Raw genomic sequence first — 25,120 nt, 5'->3', positions numbered from 1 at the left:
GGGGAGATGTCCGTGATCCTTTCTTAGCAGCCCGTCAGCTGGAAACTCGTGCAGGCCTTGTTGGGCGTCAGACGGTCTCGAAGGAAGTAGAAGTTCTGTTCGTCGACGTGAATAGATGAGGAGGGATCCGGTCCCCTTCTCGTATTCAATAAACTGCTGGGCTGCAGTATAATTCTACCGGTATATCTTAGGTTGCAACTGAACGAGTCAAAGTATTTTCGTAACTTTGGCCAAAAGTTCAATACGATTCGTTGTTGCGTGGTCCTTTGTTCTTCTTCTGCAGAGAGGGTATCTCTTAAATTAATGGTATTTACTGTTGTAAAACCACCGCCAGAGAGAGAGATATTTGGGTTTGCCTCGGCTTTAAAGGGAAAAATGCGTCACCTTTTTTATCACCTTGCGGTGACCAATGCCGAGTGAATGAAATGTAGATAAGAAAGTCAAAGTGATAAGAGAATTGTGGGTAATGTAGTCTATGGTGGGACATTCACTTACAGCCCCTTATTCATTAGATGAGTAAAGGACTTCAAATATAGTGCATTGGAGTCTGACTGGCTATTCTATCATGTAAATGCTACCTACCTCACATCGTCAGGAATTTTCACCTTAAAAGGGTCACGTATTTGACGGAGAACTGCCCCTTGGTCCCAGGTTTTGTCAAACTCGAAAGCATTCAAGATATGCCCTCTTTTGTATAACTGCTCCTTCTTCCACTGCTTGACGATTATGTCGTCTGTGGGACGAAGCAGCAAAATAATATCCTTGTTAAAGGTCTGATGGTACAGCGTTTTCTGTCCAACTCCGAGGTTATCCATTGAAATTGATAATTGACAAATTAAGAAAGATGATTTGTGATTATGATTGTGAATTATCCAATGAAACAGATAAAAGGAGGGACTGATGGAGATCATTTCCAAACACTGTTAATGACTTAAGAATATCATAATGAAGTGCCTTGTATTATTAATAGTGCTGTCAGTTTAACGCGTTATTAACGGCGTTAACGCAAACCCATTTTAACGCCGTTAATTTTTTTATCGCGCGATTAACGCGATTTAAATTTTTTTTTTTTTTTTTAGATTAACGTTCTTTTTGGCCTCGCAAACTGTGTAGTAGGCTAACGTTACGGTTTGAGTGAATGGTGAGCGCGATACGGCGAAATGGATGATAAAAAACTTCTGAATGGAAAGTTTACTTTTAAAAGTTGTGTTGTGCAAAAGAAGTGAGCTTCACTGTTGTCTGAAAATGTCAACAGGCAGCTGGCTGAAAGCAAAGAAGTAGTAGGCTTACCTTTTATTGGTAACCTAACTGTTACGGTTCATTGTTTCTGAAATAAAAGGCCTGACTGCTATGTTCCCAGCAAACTTGAAAAAAAGAAAATATTAAGCCATGGTTTAACTACACTATAGGGTCCTTGTTTACCTGAAATGTGCACTTTATAATTAAATTTTGTACCGCCCTGTTTGGCAATGTTGGTTTTCAATAAAATAAAACATTTGCATAAAGCAAGCCAATCCACTTTTCCATGTTGATAAGGGCATTGAAATAAAAATAAAATGATGGAAAAAATAAATAAACAAAGGGACATTTAGAATAGATAAAAATTTGCGATTAATCGCGATTAATTTTGAGTTAACTATGACATAAATGCGATTAATCGCGATTAAATATTTTAATCGTTTGACAGCACTAATTATTAATTATCTTATATGAATCATGTACTTATGTAAGCAGGAACATGGCTTTTCTGTGTTTCTGCGTGTGTGTATCTTAGAATATTAGGTGCCACTTAGTCTGCATATGTACAAGAGCATGTTTAGACCAGAGGTGATAAGAAGGGTCGAACTGTGCTTCTTCCGACCTTGCAAAACTTCCATCCTTGCTTCGGACGTCAGAAATCCACCACATGGTTTTCCCTTGCTGAACGCTCAACTTCTGTCTATATAAACCTTGTGCGATGTGTTTAATATTTTTTCACTTTCAGCCTTGTGCTGGGAGTGAGCCCGATTGCAATTGTTGTTTCTCTAATATACTTATACGCAGCTCCGGAGTCCTGAGGTAACTAGGGTGAATGTTCACCTAACACTAGGTGGTAGAGCCCTGATCATATTCCCTAGGGTGCGGTTCATTCTCTCTACCTGACTATTCCCCATGGGGTGATACAGGGTGGTGTGGGACTTTTCCACCCCAGCCAGTTAGAGCAGCTCAGCAATTAAAGAGCTCTCAAAATTAGCCCCCTGGTCAGAATGAATACAAGCTGGAAATCCATAGACACAGAAGTACTTGTTCCATAGGACCCGAGCCACAGACTTGGCCGACTGACTAGGGCATGGGAAGGCACATGCCAGCTTAGTGAAATGGTCAGTCACTACTAATACATCAACAGACTTATTATTGGAGTCTTCTGCAGACCAAAAATCAATGCACACTAACTCGAGAGGTGCTGAGGAAGTAATGGAAAGGAGAGGGGCCCTAGCCTCAGGTTTCGGAGCCTTGCTCACTACACATCACTTGCACCGCTGGACGTAAGCCCGGACATCTCTCTCAAGCGTGTCCCAATAAAACCTCTGTCTGGCCAACCACAGAGTACGCTGCTGACCCTGATGACCAGCCTCATCATGTACCCCTTCTAGAACCATGTGCCTCAGGTACCACATACTGGAAAGCATTCTTTTTGGACAAAGTATTCTTAGACACCCTATACAACACGCCCAACCTGGTGGTGAGTTTACTCCATTGCCTCAGGGCTCTAAGGGTCTCTCTTGACACTGCTTATCATACAGTTCGTCATGGCTGAGCACTGGCAAAGGATTTTGGCCAGACATGGCCATAGCCTTCAGCTGCTGAGCATGAGAGATGGCCCTAAGCCTAGCGCCGTCCCCCCAATGGTGAGAGGACTGTAATACAGCAGACACTTCTTCACGCGAGACTCTACCCCCCACCTCAAACCAAACAGCATGTGCAGCCCCGACACACACATCGTCGGGCCCAAAAACCACCCGCTGTTCCCTTACTTCAGAAAGCTCAGTGAACAGGCGAAACATATCCTGAACTGCATCCTCTTTGCCTCTTGGAGCAGATCAGCATAGGGAGTTCTGGTCAAGCAGTGCATAACTCTGGGCCTCACAAAAGGCTCCCTGCTCAGAGCATCCGCCACCACTTTCTTGGGACCGGGAATATACAAAATATCAAAATCATACGGTGCTAGCTTAGCCACCCAACGCTGCTCGCATGCATCCAGTTTCGGCTTCGTCGAAATATACTTAAGTGGGTTATTATCAGTCCACACTGAACCTGTGACCCCGTAGCCAGTGACAAAATGTATCACAAATAGCCCACCTCATAGCGAAGAACTCGAGCCGATGAGCAGGATATTTAGACTGGGCATGATTCAATGACTTGCTTGCAAAAGCAATGGGACGAGCTTTGTCTAGATTAGTCTGCACCTGGGACAGTACAGCCCCAAGACCACTAGTGGACGCATCAACAGACAGCAGAAAAGGCTAACTGAAATCTGGATGGGTTAAAGGCACATTATTCACCAGTGCAGACTTAAGGGCCTGAAACGCCTCTGCACACTCAGGGGACCAGTCCTGAGAGCAGAGCTTTCTCCTTTGCACTGGCCTACTCACCCCCTTATTCCTACGTGGCCTTTTAGACCCACCTGTAAGTACAAACAATGGCCTTGCCAGTACAGAACAGTTCTCAATGAAATGCTGGTAGTAAACCACCATACCAAGGAAGGAGCGGATCTTACTCGCTGACGGTGTGGCACCATCAGCCTCCATCAAATCTGACTGCGAGACATTCACAATAGCCTCAACCTTGTCTGGACCTCCTAAGAAATTTACACTTTGCAGGCGACAACTTTAGGTTGTTTTCCTTCAACCGCTCAAAAATCATGCGTAATCGCTGCAAACTCTCGTCTTCAGATCTCCCGAAACATAACAGATCATCCAAATAACAGAGAAGGCTTAAGAAATTTTGATCCCCAAATATGGAGGAGGCGGGGCTATTACACAAACCCTGCGGGAGCCTGTTATATTCATGCAATCCTAATGGAGATGAAAAGGCGGTATACTTCTTATCATCCTCATGCAAAGGCACATTGTAAAAACCTGAGGTTAAATCCATAGTGGAAAAGAACACATTACCACCTAGAGCAGCAAGGACATCCCCTTGGTGAGGAAGAGGGTGAGCATCCTTAACAGTGCGCGCGTTAAGTCACCTAAAGTCAGTGCATAATCGCAGGTCCCCGTTCTTCTTCCACACCAGCACTAATGGAGAAGCGTACTCACTACTAGATTTTCTTATTATCTCCCTTTCCTCCATTTCATCCAAAGTCTCTCTCAACTTCTGATAATGTGCTGGAGACAGCCTGCGATATGGCAACCTGAAAGGACGGTCATCTGTTAAGCTGATCCTATGGCAAATCTCACGTGCCTCACCACAGTCAAGCTTATGCCGAGAAAAGATAGACTCGTATTCCTTTATCAGATCAACTAACTTGTCCTTACAACAAGGAGAGGCCTGACAATCGTCAATGGGTATAGATCCCAGTCCGAGGCCCTGCAATGTACTATCAACATTCCCAACAGACAAACTGCCATGAGAACTGCCTGACCTCACCGTAGCAACATTCTGTGACACCAAGTCATGATCAAAATCCTCCAGAGCAATGCACGGATACACATCTGCTACCTTTGCGTTCCAGCGCAAGGTTACTGTTGGATTAACAATCTAAACCGGAAGCCACCCATCTCCCCACATAGGAGACACAATACGTCCAACAAGCATCTGTCTATTTATGCAGCGCGTAGTGCTGGGCTCCACAACAACCTTGCTGCCAACAGAGCGACGTGTTTTCGGCGGTAACCTACCCTACACCAAATGCTCAGTCATAGGTTGGAGTGTGACTGCACTCTTCAGCCTCAGTGTACCCACTTTATCTGGAATGGACTCACTCCATCTCTCCAAATTCGATAAAAGGCGTAAAAACTGGCTGCTATCACCCTGACCTGCTACATCAGGCTGACTCACAACCCGCCAGAAAGCATCACTGGACTTAAATTGCCTGATTTGAGGCTTCAACACATTAGTGCCAACAATCAACGGGTCCACCTGTCCCTTGATAATCAACACAGGAACTTCAAACTTGAATCCATACATCTCAATAACCATGTCAAGCACACCAAGAGGATTAGTCTGTTTACCCCCGCAACCAACCAGGAGAATATCCACAGGAGTTGGAGACTCACCCAGCAACACACCTGCTTCCCTCAGACGTGGCACTAAGCGTGGTCGCCATTGACCCAGTAGCCAACATCCCCTGTACTTCAACCTTTCCCTGCACTAAAACCGATGCATAAAACAAACTGTCACTCTGTGTCACTCTCATGGTGTTCTGCATGACTACTCTGCTTGACTTTGGCAAGGTTTCACACAAATACGATTACACAGACTCAATGTCATCATTCAAACTGGAGGGTAAACTAAGATGCCTGCCACTGCCCTCCCCCAAATGGAGGCTCACTAGTTTCCCTGAAACGGCTTCAGCGTCTGTGCCGGCTCCACCGCCACAGGCATAACAGTCCGACTTCTACCTAGAGACCTACCCTGACATTGAAATCGTGTGTGGCCAGGGCTAAAACACAGAAAGCCCAAATTATGCAATCTACAATGTGACTGAGTAGAGTGGTCGGAACTCCGCATCTGAGGTTGCGCGTCACACTTTGCCTAGGCTGGTCAGCAACTTGCGCATTACACACAACCATCTTTTCTAACACGTCAAGCAACCTATCAATTTTAGTACCCTCTGCAGCTGCACTACCTGGCTTGCCCACCCCCACTGTAGACTCACCAGTCGGCACACTGCTGACCACCGCCCCACTTACAGGTGTGGCTGTCAAAGTGGTGTGCTAAGATACACGGCCCACCTTTCCCGCACGGCTCCTCAAAAACTCATCCAACTGTGCAACAGGTCTTTGTCAATGCAATGCCTAATAAACATGGCCGCCACCTCTACAGTTTGCGGCTGCAATGTCTCACTGCCTTTTCCCATAGACTGTTCAACTACCTCAGCTGCCTTGTTCAGCCTGATCCAATAGTCCAAAGGCTGCTCACTGGCATACGGCAAGGTGGCATAAAAGTCAGCCAGCGGCATACCCGAACGCACCACCGAATCAAAGTGCTGCCGGAGCACCACGAACACAGCCTCCACACCCCCCGAGTCAAGCACATGACTATTGCTGTGCAGCCAAGTGCGGACTACATCTCTGGCCCTGTCCACCAGTCTGCCCACTAACTCATCCACACATTCCTGCCCGGTGTAGCCACTTCTACCTAAATATGCCCTCCTTAACCCCTCCCATTCAGACAGAGAGAACTTATCACTGCTATCACCTCTGAAGAACGGCAGCTCCTTCTTCTGAGATTTAAGGACCAGATTCAACTGTGAGCCATCAATAAAGGAACCACCCCCCAGTGAATGGCCAGTAGATAGAGATGGAGAACCAGAATGCATGTTATGCAAAATATTTGCACTGACTGCCTGACTAATGTTAGAACTGATATCCCTAACTTGTTCACTGGTCAGCACCGTAGGGGTGTCAGACCTAGTGGATGCCTGGTGCACAGGTGTAGAAAATGAAATCCTATTCGCCTCACTAACAGAGACAACGGATGCAATCACCCTTGCCATGCACTCAGTAACTAACAGTTCAAAAGATACACAGAGATGCATGCACGTGCATTAAGCCTGGAGGACGCTATAAAAGCAGCAACGTCAGTAGCAGCGCAAGTCGGCGAAGGTCTCAGGTCGGCGTTGTCGATGCAGCTAGTCCAGTGTTCGGCACACAGCTGAACAGAGATCCGGGTCGTCACGGCACCACTGTAACGGAGGTAATCTTCCCCTCGCTGTCTTACTCTGCGTTGTGTAGTTTTAAGAAGGACACAGCCACCGACCTGGGATTCATACGTTTATTGCTGTTTCCTGATACATGAAAATGAAGAAAATGAAATCAATCAGACAGAAGCTAGCTAGTCGCTCAGCTCCTCTGTCTCATACATCCCAGGAAAGAGCTTGCGCACAAACACGTGCATAAAATACACAAGTATAAAACGTGACCCACCTGATACATGAAAATGAAGAAAATAAAATCAATCAGACAGAAGTTAGCCAGTCGCTCAGCTCCTGTTTACACAAATCAGGCAAGCCACTTAAATTAATATGTACAAAACAAGCTTTACCACATTGTCACATGTAGGCTAGTTCACTTGTTAGCGTGTGTTTGTAGGACGTATACCTACCTCTGTCTCATACATCAGAGGAAAGGAAGAATACAGAGATCATGCCCACTTCAAAACATTGTATCTAAATAAACTCGGGAACCAATAATCTGCACCTTGACCGTGCTAGAGAATGAACCCATGAAGGGAGGGAAATTCAGGGAAGCATAATAAACCCTGTTACATATGCATCCAGAGACTGTTAACGCATCCAGAGATATACACTTGGATTGTCGATAAGGTCATTATAAATCTCTGGCCACTGGATGCTTGGCCATTTCGTTTCATCGTTAAACCATGGACAAGGTGCTATGGCAAACGGATCTGGAAGACGTATCCCACTGCTCACTAACGTCAATTTTGTTAAATAACAGTGTTTATCACTGGGTGACAAGCTATTGTAATATGTGGAAAACATTTTAATAATCACATCTAATCAATATAAACTATAATCTTTTTTAATCTAACTAGGATACTTGTATTATCCGTGTGGTCCTTTTGCCATTTTTAATGCTATCCATTCCCGGTGTTCTGCCACCACATTGCGCGCGCATCCCGAAGGTTTACAAACAAAAAATTGGTCTATATCCCTGCCTGGAACGGGAAGAAAAAATATCTTGCAAACTCAGATTGTAAAATGAACTAAACCAAAGCATGGCACATAAACATGTTTTATCAGGCCAATCCAAAAACATAATGATCTATTATCAGGCTAATCCTTTTATCAGACAAATGATTGACGTGACAACTTCTGATTTCGTGCCCTGTGCTTATGAGCTCATGAGAGCATTTTTTAAGGTTTGCATTTTTGGGCTGTTTGTTTTGCCCAATATCCAAAAGGATCTTTTGAATGAACTCAAATGAATACCTCATTGATCTGGGATAGTCAAGGTGCAATGCATATACAAGTCCAAACTAAAGACAAAACGCCTCTGGATATGAAGACAAGTCATCCGAGACTAGGTCCCCCTCAAGAATTACCGCAACGCTGGTAGGGTGCAAGTGCAAACTGGCAGCATTAGGCTTTGGATCATCCTCTGGGATGACGGTAAGTATGCCCACTGGCACATGGGCTGAGTCCTCTCCGTTGTCCGAGTCCTGCATAGAAATCAACACTATAATGTGTGAGACAATAGATGAGGCCACAGAATCAGTGAATAGACATACACAAGATGATGAGTAAGCACGTGTGAGCAAGTCAGCAAAGAGAGAGAGAGAGAGAGAGAGAGAAATCCATCCACCATTAAATGTTGTCTGAAAGTAAAACTATGATGTTAACATGTAAAAATTATGTTCAGAAAAATGGAGTAGTTAACCCAGGAGTGTGTTAAAAAGAAGTGAATACGGTGGAAATATGGACTATTAAAAGATATTTGCACATTTCCAAAGGATTGGAGGCATTTCATATTCAATGTCCAATCAAACCACTTCTTAGTCACCTCAGGTATATCAGTTCTATGGCAGTGTTTGTGAGAAATAATAAATAAAAAAAACCTTACAAAGCAAGTCCTGCAGAACTCACTGTCATCATCTCCAAGAAACATTGGCAGACCTCGCAGCACAACGGTCCGTGTCACAGTGATGCATGCAAAAACAATTCCAGGGGGAAATTAGTACGTTTCCGTTACTGATAACAATGGCCCTCATTCTCGAACATTTTCTGAAGTTTCTTCTGAAATGTTTCTTACGGGCTTCGGAAAAACAACGTAAGCAAAAGACATCCGCCAAATTCATGCACGCTTGAAAATGTGGTCCTACGCAGCAGAAGTTTTCTGGGCTGTGCTCCCCCGGAAGAGTTTTCTTAAATTGAAAGCGCGTTCTCGTGCTCCTGAATTTGCATACATACACGCCCTGCCAGCTCCTTATAAGGGCACGCAACCGTAGTGACGTGTGCAGTCGGAATCGACCGAATCTACACGAAAGCAACAGCAGTGTTCGTGTACATTACATTTAGTCATTTAGCAGACATTTTTGTCCAAAGCGACGTACAAGGGATAGAACAGTCAAGCTACGAGCAATAGAGACCTAGTGTAACAATAAATACTACTTTACATAAGAAATAGATAAACGAAATAGGAAATAAAAACGAAGTGCAGGAATGTAACTGCTATAAGTGCAAGTTAAGCACTAGTCGAAGTGCCAGTTAGGAAGGGAGGTGCTCTCTGAAGAGTTGGGTCTTCAAAAGCTTCTTAAAGGTAGAATGGGACGCGCCTGCTCTGGTAGTGCTAGGCAGTTCGTTCCACCAACGTGGAACTACTTGAAAATTCTGGATTGCCGTACTTGCACAGACGGCAGTGCCAAACGACGCTCACTAGACGAGCGCAGCATTCCGGTGTAGTGCTTTTATTTATTTTATGACATCACGGTGCCTCGTAGAATCATGACTATAGGCCTACATGTGAAACGTTATTGTTAATGATACTTTAATCCGAGGATCTGTAGAGTTGATGTGAACGCAATCACCAACGATTTCTCACAAATTCATTAACACGGAGAGTTTTCTTAAATGCGATTCCTCAAAAAACCACAAGATGGCCCATGGGCCAATAGCCTCAAATGCATAATCACACAAAGGACGAATTAATTAAAAAAGAAACATTTGAGAAACTCTGCCTTTCAGAGAAGCGGAGCTGTAGAACATTTTGTCAATGCATTGAATTTGTACTGCTTACAGGATAAGAAATTATCATCACCTGAGTATCAATCTGGTGGAGAAAGCCTTCAAGGGATTGGCCCACTTTTCCTCTTTTGGACAATCATTTGAATCAGGCTGGGTGTGTGACAGTCCAGTGCTTCATAGAACTGTTGACAAGGATTCTTGCTGGCAGCTCTTGAGAATTCATCATAAATCTGAAAACATGCACAGACAACTTTAAGCAAAAACATTTTATGGGGATGACCTGCTATAAATTGCACTTACAATTATCTATGCACAGTCTCTTACTTGAGTTTCCGTGAAGAGCGCTGTCCATCGCTCCACCATTCTCGACACAGGTGGTTGCTCCTCCACAATTTCCTTTCTTCTAAGTGCGAAGGTCTGATCCATCTTCTTTCTAATGCCAATCACATCAGGTAAGCTTTTTTTAGCGTCCATGTCAAGTTCACGCCTTATTGCCTCAAGAGAAACTTCATTCTCTCCATCAGGGAAATTGGGCAAAAAGTTATTCCTTTTAGCCTTTTTGATGTTGCGGCTTGGCGGATCCTCGTCCGGGAAATCCCTGCACCTTCTGCAGCCATTCACTGTGACATCAGCCATTCCAGATCTCCTTAACTTGGTGCGGTAGTTTCCCATTTTAAACTTTCAACAATTTTTCCATCCACAATATCCACTATAGGATCCAGGCTCCCTCAAACAAGGGTGTTTCTTGACGAGAGCAGCTGCAACTTCATCAAAGTGATAATCTCGGGGGTACGCCATATACTTATACATGGCCTCTGCAAGTCTTTCTAGGATTGCATGTTTCATGTCCCGAGACATTTGTAACAGCGTGCCATCTCTCATGTAGACAAGTTCGCCTTGTCTAAGCCTGTATTTGATTCAAATTCAGAAGGCCAAGGATCATGCCTATGGGTATCTTTGTTTCTTGGGCTCAGGATATATGTGCTACAGGTGCTCAAAGAGCTGGAGTGAGGGCCAGAGAACTAATGATCTTGATTGTAGGCCGTTCTGGTAAGTCTGACATATCAGTCAGGTTGCAGAGGGCATTACCAAAGAGAGGGTCTTCATATTGTAAAGTGAAATCACACTGTAGTCCCAATTTAAGTTTCAGAACTGAGAGCAATGTTTCAACATTGCTTGGTTTTCCATCTAAAGTGACCTTTCTAATGTCTCCATTAGTCACAAATACTCTGATATGCCATTTGTCTTCCATAATCCTACAAAACAGAATATTTACATTGTGTCACAAAAATATTGAGGGTGGCAATACAACATTTAACTGTCAGCTTGAAGAATGACAGACTATTCACAACTGATCAAATTAATTAAAAGTAATTTTATTGTAGCAACTCAACCTAAATCTGCATCTGCATAAAAGAGCAGCTTATCTTGGGGGTAGTGCTAGCTGTTTTAGCATCTTAGTCTTCCCTTCCCTGCTATCTGCCTTGAGAAAAGCTAAGCTAGCTAGATATACGCATATATATATATATTTCTATAGCATTTCATATACCTTTATAATATATTTCATTATTATGGATACCTGGGTGATGGTCAATTAAAAATCTTGTATCTATTATATTCCTTTGTATGTCTTGACATGTAAAGAAATTGACAATAAAGCTACTTTGACTTGACTTTGATGTATCAACTTACCAAGAATTCTACCTTGCCTTACGTCAAATCGTGAGACTCCATCAAGAATAAAATAAAGATCTTTCACCATTGTCTGTACAGCACAGTGCAGCTGTTAACTCAACACAAAGCAAACAAAACAACTAAGATATCTGAGCAAGCCCAGCTTGATGTGCAATAAGAGCAACACAAGGCTCCTGGGAGATAGAAAACATGAGTGAGTCAAATTTGAAGTTATGTTGTCACGAAGACTACCAATGCTCATGTTTTGAATTAGACATCATAATTAGACCTTTGTGTGCCTTTTTTAACATGTCTTACTTCTCAACGAGTATCTGAATATCTACAAACTATCCTTAATTTCCTCAAAGGATCATGTACAATGCAAGCGTGGGAACATTTCCATAAACAAGTGACTCCATAATCGACATTACACAAAACATATTTTATGAGTCCAAACGGTAACAAAACGTGGTTGGCACAACCAGAGACAGTCAAGGTTATCTTTTATTAAAACATTTTTACAGGTGTACAGTAGTTGAAGTCATTCATCATATTGCGTGTACAAAGTAGGACAACTGGTGATCGCTAGAAGTCCTACAAGAGTATATCAGAAAGCTGTTCACAGAAGAATTGTACAATGACAACATGACAATACTATAACAAGTACTATTTGAGGCAAAGTGATACAACAAATAATACAAAAACTATCTAGTATCATTCAATTATTAGAGAGACAATCATGATAGAATGGATTACTTTCATTCTCCACAATATGCCTTTGTAAAGTATTTTCAGAAATCCTATGCATGACCTATGGTAATGCCCACTCCCTTAAAGGAAATACAATTAAGGCCAAACTACTGTTACACTTAAGACTAGTTGTGCCAGAGAAAGAAACAAGTGTTCAAAGAATACGTGATTTCTACAGAATGAAAATAAATGTTAATAAAAGAGTAACATAACAAATGGAGACATTCTAAGTCATTCTAAAAAGATTGTTACTGAATGCAGAAAAGAGCAAAAACATGTATGTGTTGATGTGCTGCAGCTCTACATTATGCCTCAGTCTAATCCAGTGTATGCACTGTTCCTATACAGTTGGCCATACTAACTAAAAGCACACACAGATATAAACACATACTAACCCAGAGAGTGTGTAAATACATGTTGTATATTTAGACAGACCAGTAGCATTTTAGCACAAAATAAAAAAGTGAATTTCAATTTGTATATGCATCGCTCTTCAAAATGCTTTATCCCACCAGTTAGTCCATGACATTGGCTCCCCATTCAGGAATACATACTTAGATACAGCCACTGAAATAAAAAGAACATCATTAGATGACTGCAGTAACTAAAGAAATGGTTCCATCAAAATGTTATGAAAAATGTACATATACAGTGTGTCTGTGTGTCTGTGTGTGTGTGTGTGTGTGTCTGTCTGTCTGTCTGTCTGTCTGTGTGTTACTCATCAAGGCATAACAGATTATGTGACTGTTCAGTTGATATTCCAGTTTTAGTTGACATGATATCATATCGCTCATATAAATCTTTTTTGTTTGTCATTTTTAAGACTTTCCATTACCTCACTCTCTTGAAGGTAAATGCCGACCCCATCGGACATTTTTTTGAATATCTCTGTCGAGCACAAGATAAGATATGAGCATGTAGTCATAAAGCGGGTGTTACATTTATCATAATCATAACACAGTGTAGGACTACACTACAGAAATACAGCAGGGAGTACAATACAATAGAGGAAATATAGGCTCGTTTTTTACCAATATTCATGGCATAATGACATTATCAAACCCTCAACATCTAAAATGAAGTGAAGTCATATTAAACTCAAATTCAGTTGGGAACGTACATCCTTGGAATGTCTGTCCATCTTATCATGTCATCTATTTCTATAACACATAACTAACCCTATACTAATGTACATATGCAATGATACGAGTTTGCCTCCCAGGTATTACTAGGAGGAAGCTGACGGATGACAGGCTGCTACTTACTGGACATGCAGTCCAAGCGCAGGATGAGTGACACAAAGGTCTCCAGGGTCAGGCTTCCCGTTGAGCCACCGTAGCGGAGAGCCATGATGTTTAGCATGCCATCGCTCATCTGTATACCTGCAGACAGAGACACACACTGTGACAACTCACTCAGCAGACCCTGATATCCTGAGCAGTGTTTCTAAACATACCTGTGGCAATCATAGCATTCTGCAGTTCACCCAGAGAGAGGACACCATTTTTTGTCATATCAGCACGATTAAAAAGATCCTGTCAAGACACATTTGAGAAGGAAAAAGACAATGGGCCTCATTCTCGAACGCAGTTAAGAAGAATTTAAGAAGGAATTTCTTCTGAATTGGATTTAGGAAAACATTTGGCATTCATGAAAGTTTTCTCATCTGGGATTTGTTCTGAACTTCAGAAGACTTTCCGAACTCGAAATAGCATTCGTAACTCGGCCAGAGTTTTCTCAAATGCGATTCCTTAAAAAACCATGGGGCCATCTTGTGGTTTTTTAAGGAATCGCATTTAAGAAAACTCTCCGTGTTAGAAGTGTTAATGAATTTGTGAGAAATCGTTGGTGATTGCGTTCACATGAACTCTACAGACATCTTCGGATTAAAATAATTATAATAATAATAATAATTACGAGAATATTTGTATCATTAACAATTACGTTTCACATGTATAGTCATGATTCTACGAGGCACCGTAATGTCATAAAATAAATAAGGACTACATCAGAATGCTGCGCTCGTCTGTGCAAGTAGCCTACGGCAATCCAGAATTTTCATTTGTAGTTCCACGTTGGTGGAACGAACTGCCTAGCACTACCAGAGCAGGGGCGTCCCTCTCTACCTTTAAGAAGCTTTTGAAGACCCAACTCTTCAGAGAGCACTTCCCTTCCTAACTGGCACTTCGACTAGTGCTTAACTTGCACTTACAGCAGTTACATTCCTGCACCTCGTTTTTATTTTCTATTTCGTTTTTCTATTTCTTATGTAAAGTAGTATTTGTTCTCTCCATTGTACGTCGCTTTGGACAAAAGCGTCTGCTAAATGACTAAATGTGAATGTACACGAACACTGCAAATGTAAGTGAATAAATAAATAAGCACTAATCTCAATCACGTTGATATAGCTATAGTGGAATAGAATGGACACATCTACATCCTGCAACGGTCCACCTCTGCACCGTTGAAGTTAGATCTGCGTTTACTCGACGCCGGTGCTCGCTTTCCGCTTCCGACTCGTTTACGAGTTGCTTTCGTGTAGATTCGGTCGATTCCGAGTGTACACGTCACTACGGTTGCGTGCCCTTATAAGGAGCTGGCGCGGCGTGTATGTATGCAAATTCAGGAGCACGAGAACGCGCTTTCAAGTTCAGAAAACTCTCCCGGTGGAGCACAGCTCAGAACACTTCTGCTGCGTAGGAACACATTTTCAAGCGTTCATGAATTTGTCGGATGTCTTTTTCTTACGTTGTTTTTCCGAAGCCCGTAAGAAACATTTCATAAGAAACTTCCGAAAATGTTCGAGAATGAGGCCCAATGTTATCATTAATACAACATTGCTCAAAAGCTTTAATACTTTTAAACTCCAGTGAGAAGACCACCTCACTTACTTTGTAGGAGACGACTCGGTCCCACAGTCGAAGGAACTCACGGCCATCCAGACGGCCTGTGACCGTGAGCTAAAGGGTTTGTGGGTTAAGAAAGTATGTGAAGCTATGTAATGTCCAGTTATTCATGTGTACACATAACACTCTTGTCATTTTAATGCAAAGTTCAATACAGCAGGAAGCATAATAAACAGTCATAAATTCTATTGTGTTGAATATAATATATTGTGCTATTATAAGACTAAGGTTCAGAATCAAATATGTAAGTGACAGGATACATCCATCAAGGCAACCATACTGCGGCAGGTATCTAGGCCAAAGCCCGGTGACTTGCCTGCAAGAGCAGAGAAAGAAGCAAGATTGGGATTCTATCTCACACAAAACAGAATACCTTTAGAGCACAGCAGGCTTACATAACAGCTCTGTCGTATTGTTTTGAAAACACACAAAAAAAAGACATTGTGCATTCAGAAACCTGTTTTATGATGCAGGAACAATGTCTGGGCATGCCATGTGTAAATATGGCCGTAGGGGACAAAACCATTAGTGGTTTTGAGTTATTTTAAGTGGGAAGGGGTGGTGTGTGTGTGATGAAACGTGGGTGGTGTAAGTGTGAACCTTGGAGAAGGTTCTCATTCAGAAGGTTCTGGAGTTGCTCAGCATCTACCTCCTCGTACTTCACCAATGAAAAACAACAGCATATCAGTCTTACTTGCAGTTTCAATATGAACACTAACAAAAGCTGTAAGGCACACACTAAATGAATAATACCTGATCCGAGTACTGTCGGAACAAGGTTGCTTTGGAGTCAGTATCACCTCCGTTTTCAGCTGGAGTGGGCTAAAAGTATTTTACAGAAGTTAATTTTAGAAGGCACCTAAATCAGTCTCTCCTCATTGTTCAATTAGTTTGAGTTACCTCAATAAAGAGCAAGAAACCTAACATAATTAAAAAAACAATCACCTTAGTAATCTCCACATGATGAGAGGAACTTTCCCTGAAAAATCAATATATTACTAAATAAATAAAAACCCTCAAGATTCAGTCAGCAACACTGTGTATAGTCTGCACACAGACAGAAGTCCATCTGAGTGAAACAGTATTACAGATTTCAGTCAGTCAGAAGGCAAACTGATGACCAGTTTTAGAAATGAGCTCTTACTCAAGGTGGCTGTCTGATTTGGAGAGTATGGTCAGGATGAAGGAAGCCGTCTCATTGGGGTTGAAAGTAGAGGGGACAATGATGTACTCGCCCGGGACCAGTCTGAAGAACTCCATGACTTCTCGAGCATCCATGTGGTTTTTGGTTGAAGCCACAGGGTTCCTCATGAAGAACTCTGCAGGTAACTTCCCTCGTTTCCCTTTGTACTAAAGTAGAATGACTCCAACTTCAGCTCACATTTATTCATTTGAAAATCACAGAATGACAGCCTTAAAGGAACTATCTAAAGCCATTTGGCTCCACTTGTATTTAGAATTTCCTCCAGTGTAACTCATAGAAAACATGCAAGTCTCTTCAGCTGACACATAATCCTTAAAGGCACACCATTAAACCACAAGTGTGTGATTCAATCATATTACTAATTAGAACTTTGATCCTGTCAATAAAACGAGGTTGAGGTGTTCTTACTAACTTATCAGTTATTTCATACATACAGTTGATCAAAGCTACTTTCTCTTTTTGTTTCTAGAGGTAATAGCAGTGGTGCCCCAAGCTGTGAGTCAGCCCAAGTGGACTGTTTAAACAATCATGTCATATTTATGGCACTGGCTTTTTAACTTCAACACCAGAATTCTCCCTGCAAACCTGCAACCAAAACCTGCACACTGCTAAAACAGGTAGTTTCACAAGTATTCACATGCCTCAAGTCTGTTCAACCTCCATGTTCATGTTAACAACGCAAAAGGGCAGAGTACATACCTCAGGAGGCACCTGTTTAGAGATGAAGAAAAAAATAACAATTAAATGAGCTTCAGAGGGAAATACCATTGGCCTTAGACACATAAAATGTATCTTGAGAGACTTTAACGCACGCTGAAAACTGAGAAGCCAATGTGAAGGTTGGAAACCAGCTGCCTGTTCCTCTTGTCAGGCTTCTGCATGAGAGACACCAGCATGTTGTTTGGTCCCTGCTCTGAAGCGCACTCATCATCCACGGCATCCAGTTTGATGTGATACTGAGGATTTGTCCAGAAACTCTCTGACATGCAATAAACACACATGCACTGGTGTTGAAACATCCAACTAGTAAAAGGTTCTTATGTATTACATCTCTGTTGTGTTATTGAACGCACCTCTGTAATTCATGCAGCCGCCAGCAGTGGTTCCAGCGACCCATCGGCCGTCGTGGAATTTGGAGGTCCAGTGGCACTCAGAGGACCCATCGAGGAAATCAGGGCTCAAACAGCAGATATCCATATCAGCATAGCTGCTACAGAAATCTTCCATTGACATCCTTAAGATGAAGGATAATGGACATACTCAATTAAGGATTGTGGATGGTAACATAACCATTGGATATAAATAAATAAATAAATACTGCAAGGTACTTTTACATTTATTGGATTGATTTTCATACCAGAACTCGCCATCATCACGAATTGAGAGGCACTTTGTTCTGTCCTCTGGGCTCACAGATTGCCAACTGTTTGATCTACAATAAAAAATAAACACATCTCAGTACGCACTTTCTGCTGATCGAAAAACTCAGAGATCAGAAGAAACGTTGGCATTTCATAAAAACTCTACATACAGTACACACCCATGTGAAATTGAGATGCAGGATTTTTGCTTTTGTAATCAAAGGATAAAACCTCAAATTAAAACATAAAATTATAGTTGGCAAAAGCTGTGGGAATGAGTCTCATCGTGTTACAATCCAGGACTTGATTCTCACATTTCACCCTTCTGCAAAGTTTCACAACAATGCTCTAAAGCTCCCCCGTTGGGCATGATACACCTCTTGTTATATAAGGAAAGAGAAGTTTGCCAAAGACACAGAATAGAAAAAAGTAATTATAATGAAACTGTCATAATCCAGACCCTGTTGGATTCTGTTTTGGATACTTCTGCCTGGAACTCTGTTTGGATTATTGGATTTTTTGCCTGCCTGTTGACTACGAGACTGCCTTTTCCCTCTGGATTGTTGCCTGTGAACTTTATTAAAAACTCTGAAACTTGAGCTGTTGCAAGTGGGTCCTTCACTACTGAGAGTCGTAACAGTACGATCTGGCCAACATGGACCCAGCGGAACCAACTCAGTTCAAGACAGTGGACAACATGGAGTCGTGCTGGGGAGACAACAAAAGCTACTGGAGAAGATTGGAAGATTGGTAGAGGCTATGTCTACTGGGTTCAAGGACCTCACAGCCCAGGTGCAACAACTTCAGCTGTTTCAAACCCCATCGCCACCACCAGCAGCAGCCTGTTCCACCACGACCCACTCTGCCTGTCTGAGCCCTGTGTGCCCCCCCAACACACTATTCAGGGGAACGCGTCGTTCGTTTTTGTCTCAATATGACCTGATTTTTCAATTGCAACCATCTGCTTTCCCTGCAGATCGAGCAAGGGTGGCACAGCAGTCTGGGACGCCAGAAAGACCTTCTGTAACTCTTTCACCACGTTCTCAGCGGAGATGAGGAAGGTTTTTGATCGTTCCAAACACGGCAGAGAGGCAGAGCGGTAGATGCTGCATGTTGGGCAAGGTAATCGCTCTGTGTCGGACTGTGCCATAGAGTTTCAGAGAGGCAGCGCGGGAGATGCTGCATGTTGGGCAAGGTAATCGCTCTGTGTCGGACTATGCCATAGAGTTTAGGCAAGGTAATCGCTCTGTGTCGGACTATGTCATAGAGTTTCAGACTCTTACTGCTTCTAGTGGATGGAATACTGAAGCCCTGTTTGATGTGTTTTTCAATGGTCTCTCTGAGAAGTTAAAGGATGAGTTAATTGCCCAAGAATCTCCCATCATCTTTGATGCCCTCGTGGACCTGGCTATCTGTGTGGACTCCCGGGTGAAGCAGTGCCGCAAGTGGAGAGCTTCCAGAGACCCGGTTAGAGCACCCAGTGAGGGAATAACTCCTCAACCTGCCTTGCCTGCCCTATGGGCTCTGCCTCCCACTGCACCTCCGAACCCTGAGCCTATGCAGATTAACCGATATCACATCTGTGATGCAGAGAAACAGCGAAGACTCAGCTCTTACTGCTGTCTGTACTGTGGTGTGTCTGGTCACTACGTTCTAGTCCAGTAAAAGGCGAAGCTCATCAGTAAGAGGAGGAGTACTGGTGAGCGCTGCCTCTCAAGTCCTCCTCTGTCCTTCTCCCAGCCTCCCAGAGTGGCAAGGTCAGCAACTACAACTCACTGTTCTCATTGACTCTGGGGCTGATGAGAATTTTATTGATGCTTCCGTGGCTGTTCAATGGCAACTGTCTCTTCTTCCTCTACACTCTCCCCTTGTGGCCAACGCCCTGAATGGTAAGAAGCTTGCTAATGTTATCCATGTCTCTGCACCTGTGTCCCTGTTTTTTTTCTGATAATCATCGTGAATCGATTCAGCTCCACATCATTGATTCTCCTCATGCTCCGGTTGTTCTTGGTCGTCCCTGGCTGAAGAAACACAACCCTCACATTGACTGGGTCAACAAGATTCTGGGCTAGAGCCCATCCTGCCTATCTCTCTGCCTCCGCCAAGCCCACGTTCCAATTCCCCCAGTAGGGGACCCCCCAGGAGAATTCCCTGACCTGTCTGCAGTGACCCTGTCTACATGGACCTGTTTAGTAAGTCCAGAGCCATTGCTTTGCCACCTCACCGCTCGTATGACTGTGGTATTGACCTCCTGCCAGGCAAGGCGGCACCTAGAAGCCGACTACTCTCTTTCCCAACCCGAGACTGAGGCAGTCTGGGACGCCAGCGAGACCTTCTGTAACTCTTTCACCACGTTCTCAAAATGTTTTCTTGGTCACAGGTTGCTAGGCAGATTTCGAAGGGCACATTTAAAACTGCCCCATCTCCCAATGTAAACTTTGGCCTGTGTCGTTCACGCTCATTGGTTTTTCCATAGCAACAGTCTTATGACAGCGAAGAGCAGGCAGCATTTCACAGAGCAAGCACAAACAGAGCTAGCCATCAATTTAACAGAGAAAATGCCGAAAGGTAAACGATCAAAAGTGTGGCTGTATTTTGCACAAAAAGATTCAAACAACACGACGTGCAGCAAATGCAACAAAACAATTGCGTGTAAAGGGGGGAGAGAAGGCAAGAGTCAAAGGCAGATCAGCAAACGCAGACTGAAGACTAAACGGAGATGCCAGCAAAACTAAACCTAGTCTCTTAAAGGGACAAATAACAAGATTAAGTAGAAAAGATAGGTATATAACAAATCAGAAAATGGTGAAATTTCATAAAATAAATGCAAACAAAATAATACATTTTTGACTCCGAAGGCAAATATGCTCCTATTTCTGCAAAATAATTGCTGAAGTTTGAAGCTGTAGTGTGTGTGTGTACAGAGTGTGTGTGTGTGTGTGTTTTGTATATATTTATATTTATCTGGGTACATTGTGGACCGCACCCTCGTTCGAGACTTTCTAAAGACTCATCCTGTTCCCCCAGTTAAGACGAGTTAAGATTGAGTTACAGTTCAAATCAATAAATGAATCTGGCTTATGCTAACTATTCATCAGGTAATATCAATAAGATATCTAAAGCAGAAAAAGGTCCTTAAACGTGTCCACCATGTCGAGGTGTTTTTCGTGGCAATGTTGGTGCTAATTTTAAATGTTGAATGATTTAACCTGCACATCTAATAAGTCTATTCATGTATACATATTGATGCACTTTTAAAAAGTCAAAATCCTATAACTTCTGATTTAAGCGGAACTTACTTATCACTCCAATTACCATTCCACTCTCCATGTCCATGGGGGTTGAACAATCTCAACAGTTTCACAGACTGATTGTTGGTCATTAGCTGTTGGGAGCCACACAGTATCACACATTTATGTTTCAACACTAATACATTGTCTCTTTGCGCTGGTCTGACTTGCGCTTCTATAGCGATAAAATCACACATACTAGTAGGTCACATGGGTTATGAGTGACACACCACCACATGATAATATAAGCAACCAACCACTCCCATTCCATTAGTATATTACCTTAGTTACTCCTGTGATGGTGTAGGCATGGCCCTGCACAATCCCGTTTGGTAAAACAGTGTTGGCAGATGTTGCCTTAAAGTGACACACAGAAAAGCATTACAACCGAGAGGCAACAGTAGTTGTGTGAATTTAGCATTTGACAAAACCTTTGTTAACATCTATGCTGTCCTTTAAAATAAGCTTTCTTAGAAAAAGCTGCTCTATCCTTTTCACTCTAGGATTTACATAATAGACATGAAGTACAGTGAGATCATCTCAACTCAACTCAACTCACTTTGTGGAGAAGGATAGGACAGATTCAGGAGAACTACTCACCCCTTGAGGAGTGCCACAGCCCATGAGGGATTTGGACTGGGCAGCCCTCAAAATGATGTCCCACAGGTCAGGGGGGGCTTCATCCAGCTTGAATGTCCTGTGGATCCCCCCTGTGAAGTCCATCAGGGCCTCTGACACAGTGCCAGCATTCATGTCAGCATAGGAGCCACATACCCTACAGTGGGGTGGGGGGTGGGGGGGGTCAGGGCAGAGGAGAAATGGCTTTAACTGACCTGTTAAATACACCAAGGAGCATCATAAAGGCAGCTAGACCACATACTTGGCATAGGCCTTCTCCATCAGTGCAGCCCAAAATTCATTGGGGGTTTTCGAGCGCACAAATACCAGCCTCCCATCAATTAATGGAAGCTTGTCGTCAATCACCACATCTACCCACTTCCCAAATCTCCAGAACTGAAAGAAGAGAACAATGACTGAAAACGTGTGCATAAATGAATGATGGAAAACATAAATGTTTTTTTTATGTCAATCCCTTTTTTGATTGCTGACCAGGTTTTTTTTTTTAAATGGCCATTCCTTCCTTACCCTGAAGTGAAATAAGCCTACATAGCCCTCCCCCTCCTGAAAAGACTGATCCATAGGGATGATCTGCTCCATAATGTGCTTCTGAAAGGTCAGCGCTCCAATAGAAGCCAGGAACCAACAGTTTCCTGAAACAAAATAAGTACTAAGAGTCAGTAGAGGTAACCATGTTATGTTTGCTTTGCTATGTCTTTATTTGTTTCATAATCTACATTATTAAAGAACCAAGATTATTTGACAGTAAGCATATATAATACATAAATAACACATTACACATAACACGTAAATAGTAGGTGGATAGTAATTTGTTAGTGTTTTTAAAGCATAATCTTACCAACCGCTCCTTGTCCAAAGTCAAACCTTGATAAACCGTCCAAAATGAAACAAGGGTTTTCCACCAGTTTCTACAAAAAAAATGATTCATATCATGTCATGTCAAACTACCTTATTATAAGGAGAACTATATATTCATTGCTGGTCTGCATTCATTCACAAGCTTATGTGGTAACCTCAGCAGTCCCAGCACCCACCATTTACAAGGAATTTACATACCCGTGGTCTTTGCCACACAACTCTGGCCAGCTCATCAGGCTGCAGTACTCCGTTGCCAATGGACCTACGATCTGGTGGAAACATGTCATCGATGTACCTCTTGCGATTAATGGTGCAGTATTTCTGCAGCTGTTCAAAGTCTTGATCCAAGAACTTGTCAGGGTTGGTGGGAGATCCTCTGCCATTTTTCTTATTGCGTTCATTCATAATATTCAGACACACACCAGGAGGAGGCATTCTGGCAGATGGGAAAGTGGCAGCCTTAAGTGAAACTAACAAAAAACAAACAATTAAGTCAAAGCAGTAAAAACGGCAAGGATGATATATAGAAGGTAACGTAATCCATATCTGCAATAACTTACCTTTACTAAATAATGATAATAAGTGATAATGAATTCCTTGTCTTGTATTATCTACTTATAAAACCTGTTACAAGCATATGAACAGATGAGAAGCTGCTGCACAAGTAACACGCAGTTCAAATATTTTCTCTATGACAACTAAGGTTAAGTTACCTGTCACAAAGCAGATGGTGTCGACTGAAGAAGAGAGGTCCCAGACGTGAGACTATCAGCGACTGCTTCGGTCAGGTACAAGTTCAGGCAGGGTGGTTCATGTTGCACATGTTCATTGTGTGGCCTCTGTGCGAACATGCTCACACCCACTTTTTTTTTTAAGATTTATTTTTGGGCTTTTTATGCCTTTATTTGGATAGGACAGTGAAGTTATGACAGGAAGCGAGGCGGAGAAGAGAGGATTGGGAAATGACATCAGGCCTGACTTGAACCTGTGTCCCCTCGGGCAATGTAGCCCGTAAGTGGGGGGCTTTATCGGCTTGCGCCACCGTGCCCCCCTAAGAACTTGTTATTCTTGTGGGAATACCATCTTATTACCACCGCCAAGGATTCGTCATTCTACTGCAGACTTTTACCAGTCTTAATAATCAAAAACATTCTTAAGTTCATTTTTCACAACTCACAACAAATTCTACAGCTAGATCCGAGGATATACTTAAAATATACCATAATGTACGTAATTCTCTGAGTTGCTTTGCATTGCTTGAGTTTTTGGCAGCTTAAGCACTCCAAATGAATAATTCAATAAATCATGTGTTTGCAAATACACAACCCACTTCAAAATAATGTTCTTTCACTATAACTAAGCAGCAGTGATGCTACATGTCTCTGTTGTTGTTTCTTACACATGGATTTTGGCAGTACATATCCTGACATGCATCCATGCATGTCAACCTTGCCATAACTTGTAGGAACCACCCAGTGTGATTTTATGCCAATTCTACATTTAGGTGCTACTGTCAGCCTATTGGGACTAAGTGGGTAGTTAAGTGTGTTACCAGCTTGCTATGTATATTGTGTGCCGTGCCTTTTGATTGCTGTGTGCTTAAAATGTATGATACTCGTGTGTTCACTATTTCACTGTGTGATCTTCCATTTAAGTGCACTGTGTGACAGAGCATTCACACGCTTTCGTTGGAATGCGTTGATCCGTCAGGGTTGACGGATCTCCATTCACTTTGAATGGGGTGACGTCATCCTTTGCCGAACTGAATTATGGCTCCGTTGGGTTCCCGTGCGTTGCGTTACATGCGTTGCTTGCAGCAAGAGTTGAAGAATGTTCAATTTCTCGAGAGGCAACGCATGCGTCAGCCAATCAAATTGCCTCTCATGCATAACTGACAGCACAGGTGTTAGCCAATCAGATCCCGTATATGCTCACGTCTAGAAAGCGGCAAGCTCAAAAATAAAAAAGATGGCGACCAAACTCCGTAGATGGTCGTATTTGTACCCAAAAGTTGTTTGTTTGACTTTTTTTTGCTTAGATTTTTTAAAAGTTACCGAGAAATAGACACTGTACAATGTAAAAACCCCTTTTTTGTAACTGAAAAATACGTCTGATAGGATTTGCGAGGTGTGTGAGCACCCTACCTAATGTTAGCATGCTACTGCTTACAAGGTAAGCAGCTTGCTAGTGGCGTGATTGGTTTGTTGACCTGTCAATCTCACTATAACGTCTCTGGTATCAACAGAACCCCATGCGCCAGACTCCTCCTCCGCCATCCGTTGGCGCAACGCATTCCAACGGAAGCGTGTGAATGCTCGGTGAATCGCATAGAACACTATCCCCACACCGACTTCCCATTAGGACTCACAGATTACTCCACTATTTTCACCTGGACTAATTACCTAGACAATTACCTGCGGGAGCGAGGGGCAAGGGGGAGGGCTATAAGAAGAGGGAGCTGAGAACACACTGGGTGCCCGGCGGGGACCAGGAGACAGGCCAACCGAACGAACGGACGAAAACGAACGAAC

At 42.8% G+C, this 25,120-nt stretch overlaps 1 protein-coding gene across 1 annotated transcript; it reads right to left on the bottom strand.

The window, feature by feature from the left end:
* Nucleotides 1-12,067: 12,067 nt before the first annotated feature.
* LOC105909415 (calpain-1 catalytic subunit-like) lies at nucleotides 12,068-24,299 on the bottom strand. Its single transcript, XM_042709680.1, has 20 exons — nucleotides 22,788-24,299; nucleotides 22,570-22,639; nucleotides 22,239-22,363; nucleotides 21,973-22,106; nucleotides 21,693-21,867; nucleotides 21,375-21,449; nucleotides 21,102-21,187; nucleotides 17,799-17,873; nucleotides 17,515-17,675; nucleotides 17,254-17,420; nucleotides 17,141-17,152; nucleotides 16,382-16,587; nucleotides 16,183-16,216; nucleotides 15,991-16,059; nucleotides 15,498-15,587; nucleotides 15,223-15,291; nucleotides 13,788-13,866; nucleotides 13,597-13,713; nucleotides 13,167-13,219; nucleotides 12,068-12,898 (listed from the first exon to the last, which is right to left on the bottom strand). Exons 1-20 carry the CDS (start codon nucleotides 23,022-23,024, stop codon nucleotides 12,872-12,874), a joined length of 2,061 nt encoding a protein of 686 aa, XP_042565614.1. The 5' UTR covers nucleotides 23,025-24,299; the 3' UTR covers nucleotides 12,068-12,871.
* Nucleotides 24,300-25,120: the final 821 nt, after the last annotated feature.

Source organism: Clupea harengus, chromosome 14, assembly GCF_900700415.2.
Source record: "Clupea harengus chromosome 14, Ch_v2.0.2, whole genome shotgun sequence".
Lineage (NCBI taxonomy): Eukaryota > Metazoa > Chordata > Actinopteri > Clupeiformes > Clupeidae > Clupea > Clupea harengus.
The sequence above is the reverse complement of the archived record's forward strand: the minus strand, read 5'-3'. Positions and strand labels throughout refer to the sequence as shown.

Coding starts and splice junctions, on each gene's coding strand:
- LOC105909415 (XM_042709680.1), bottom strand. CDS start 23,024: ATGCCTCCTCCTGGTGTGTGTCTGAATATTATGAATGAACGCAATAAG. Junction 17,676..17,798: donor CGTGATGATGGCGAGTTCTG/GTATGAAAATCA, acceptor CTTCATCTTAAG/GATGTCAATGGAAGATTTCT. Junction 17,421..17,514: donor CGGCTGCATGAATTACAGAG/GTGCGTTCAATA, acceptor ATTGCATGTCAG/AGAGTTTCTGGACAAATCCT.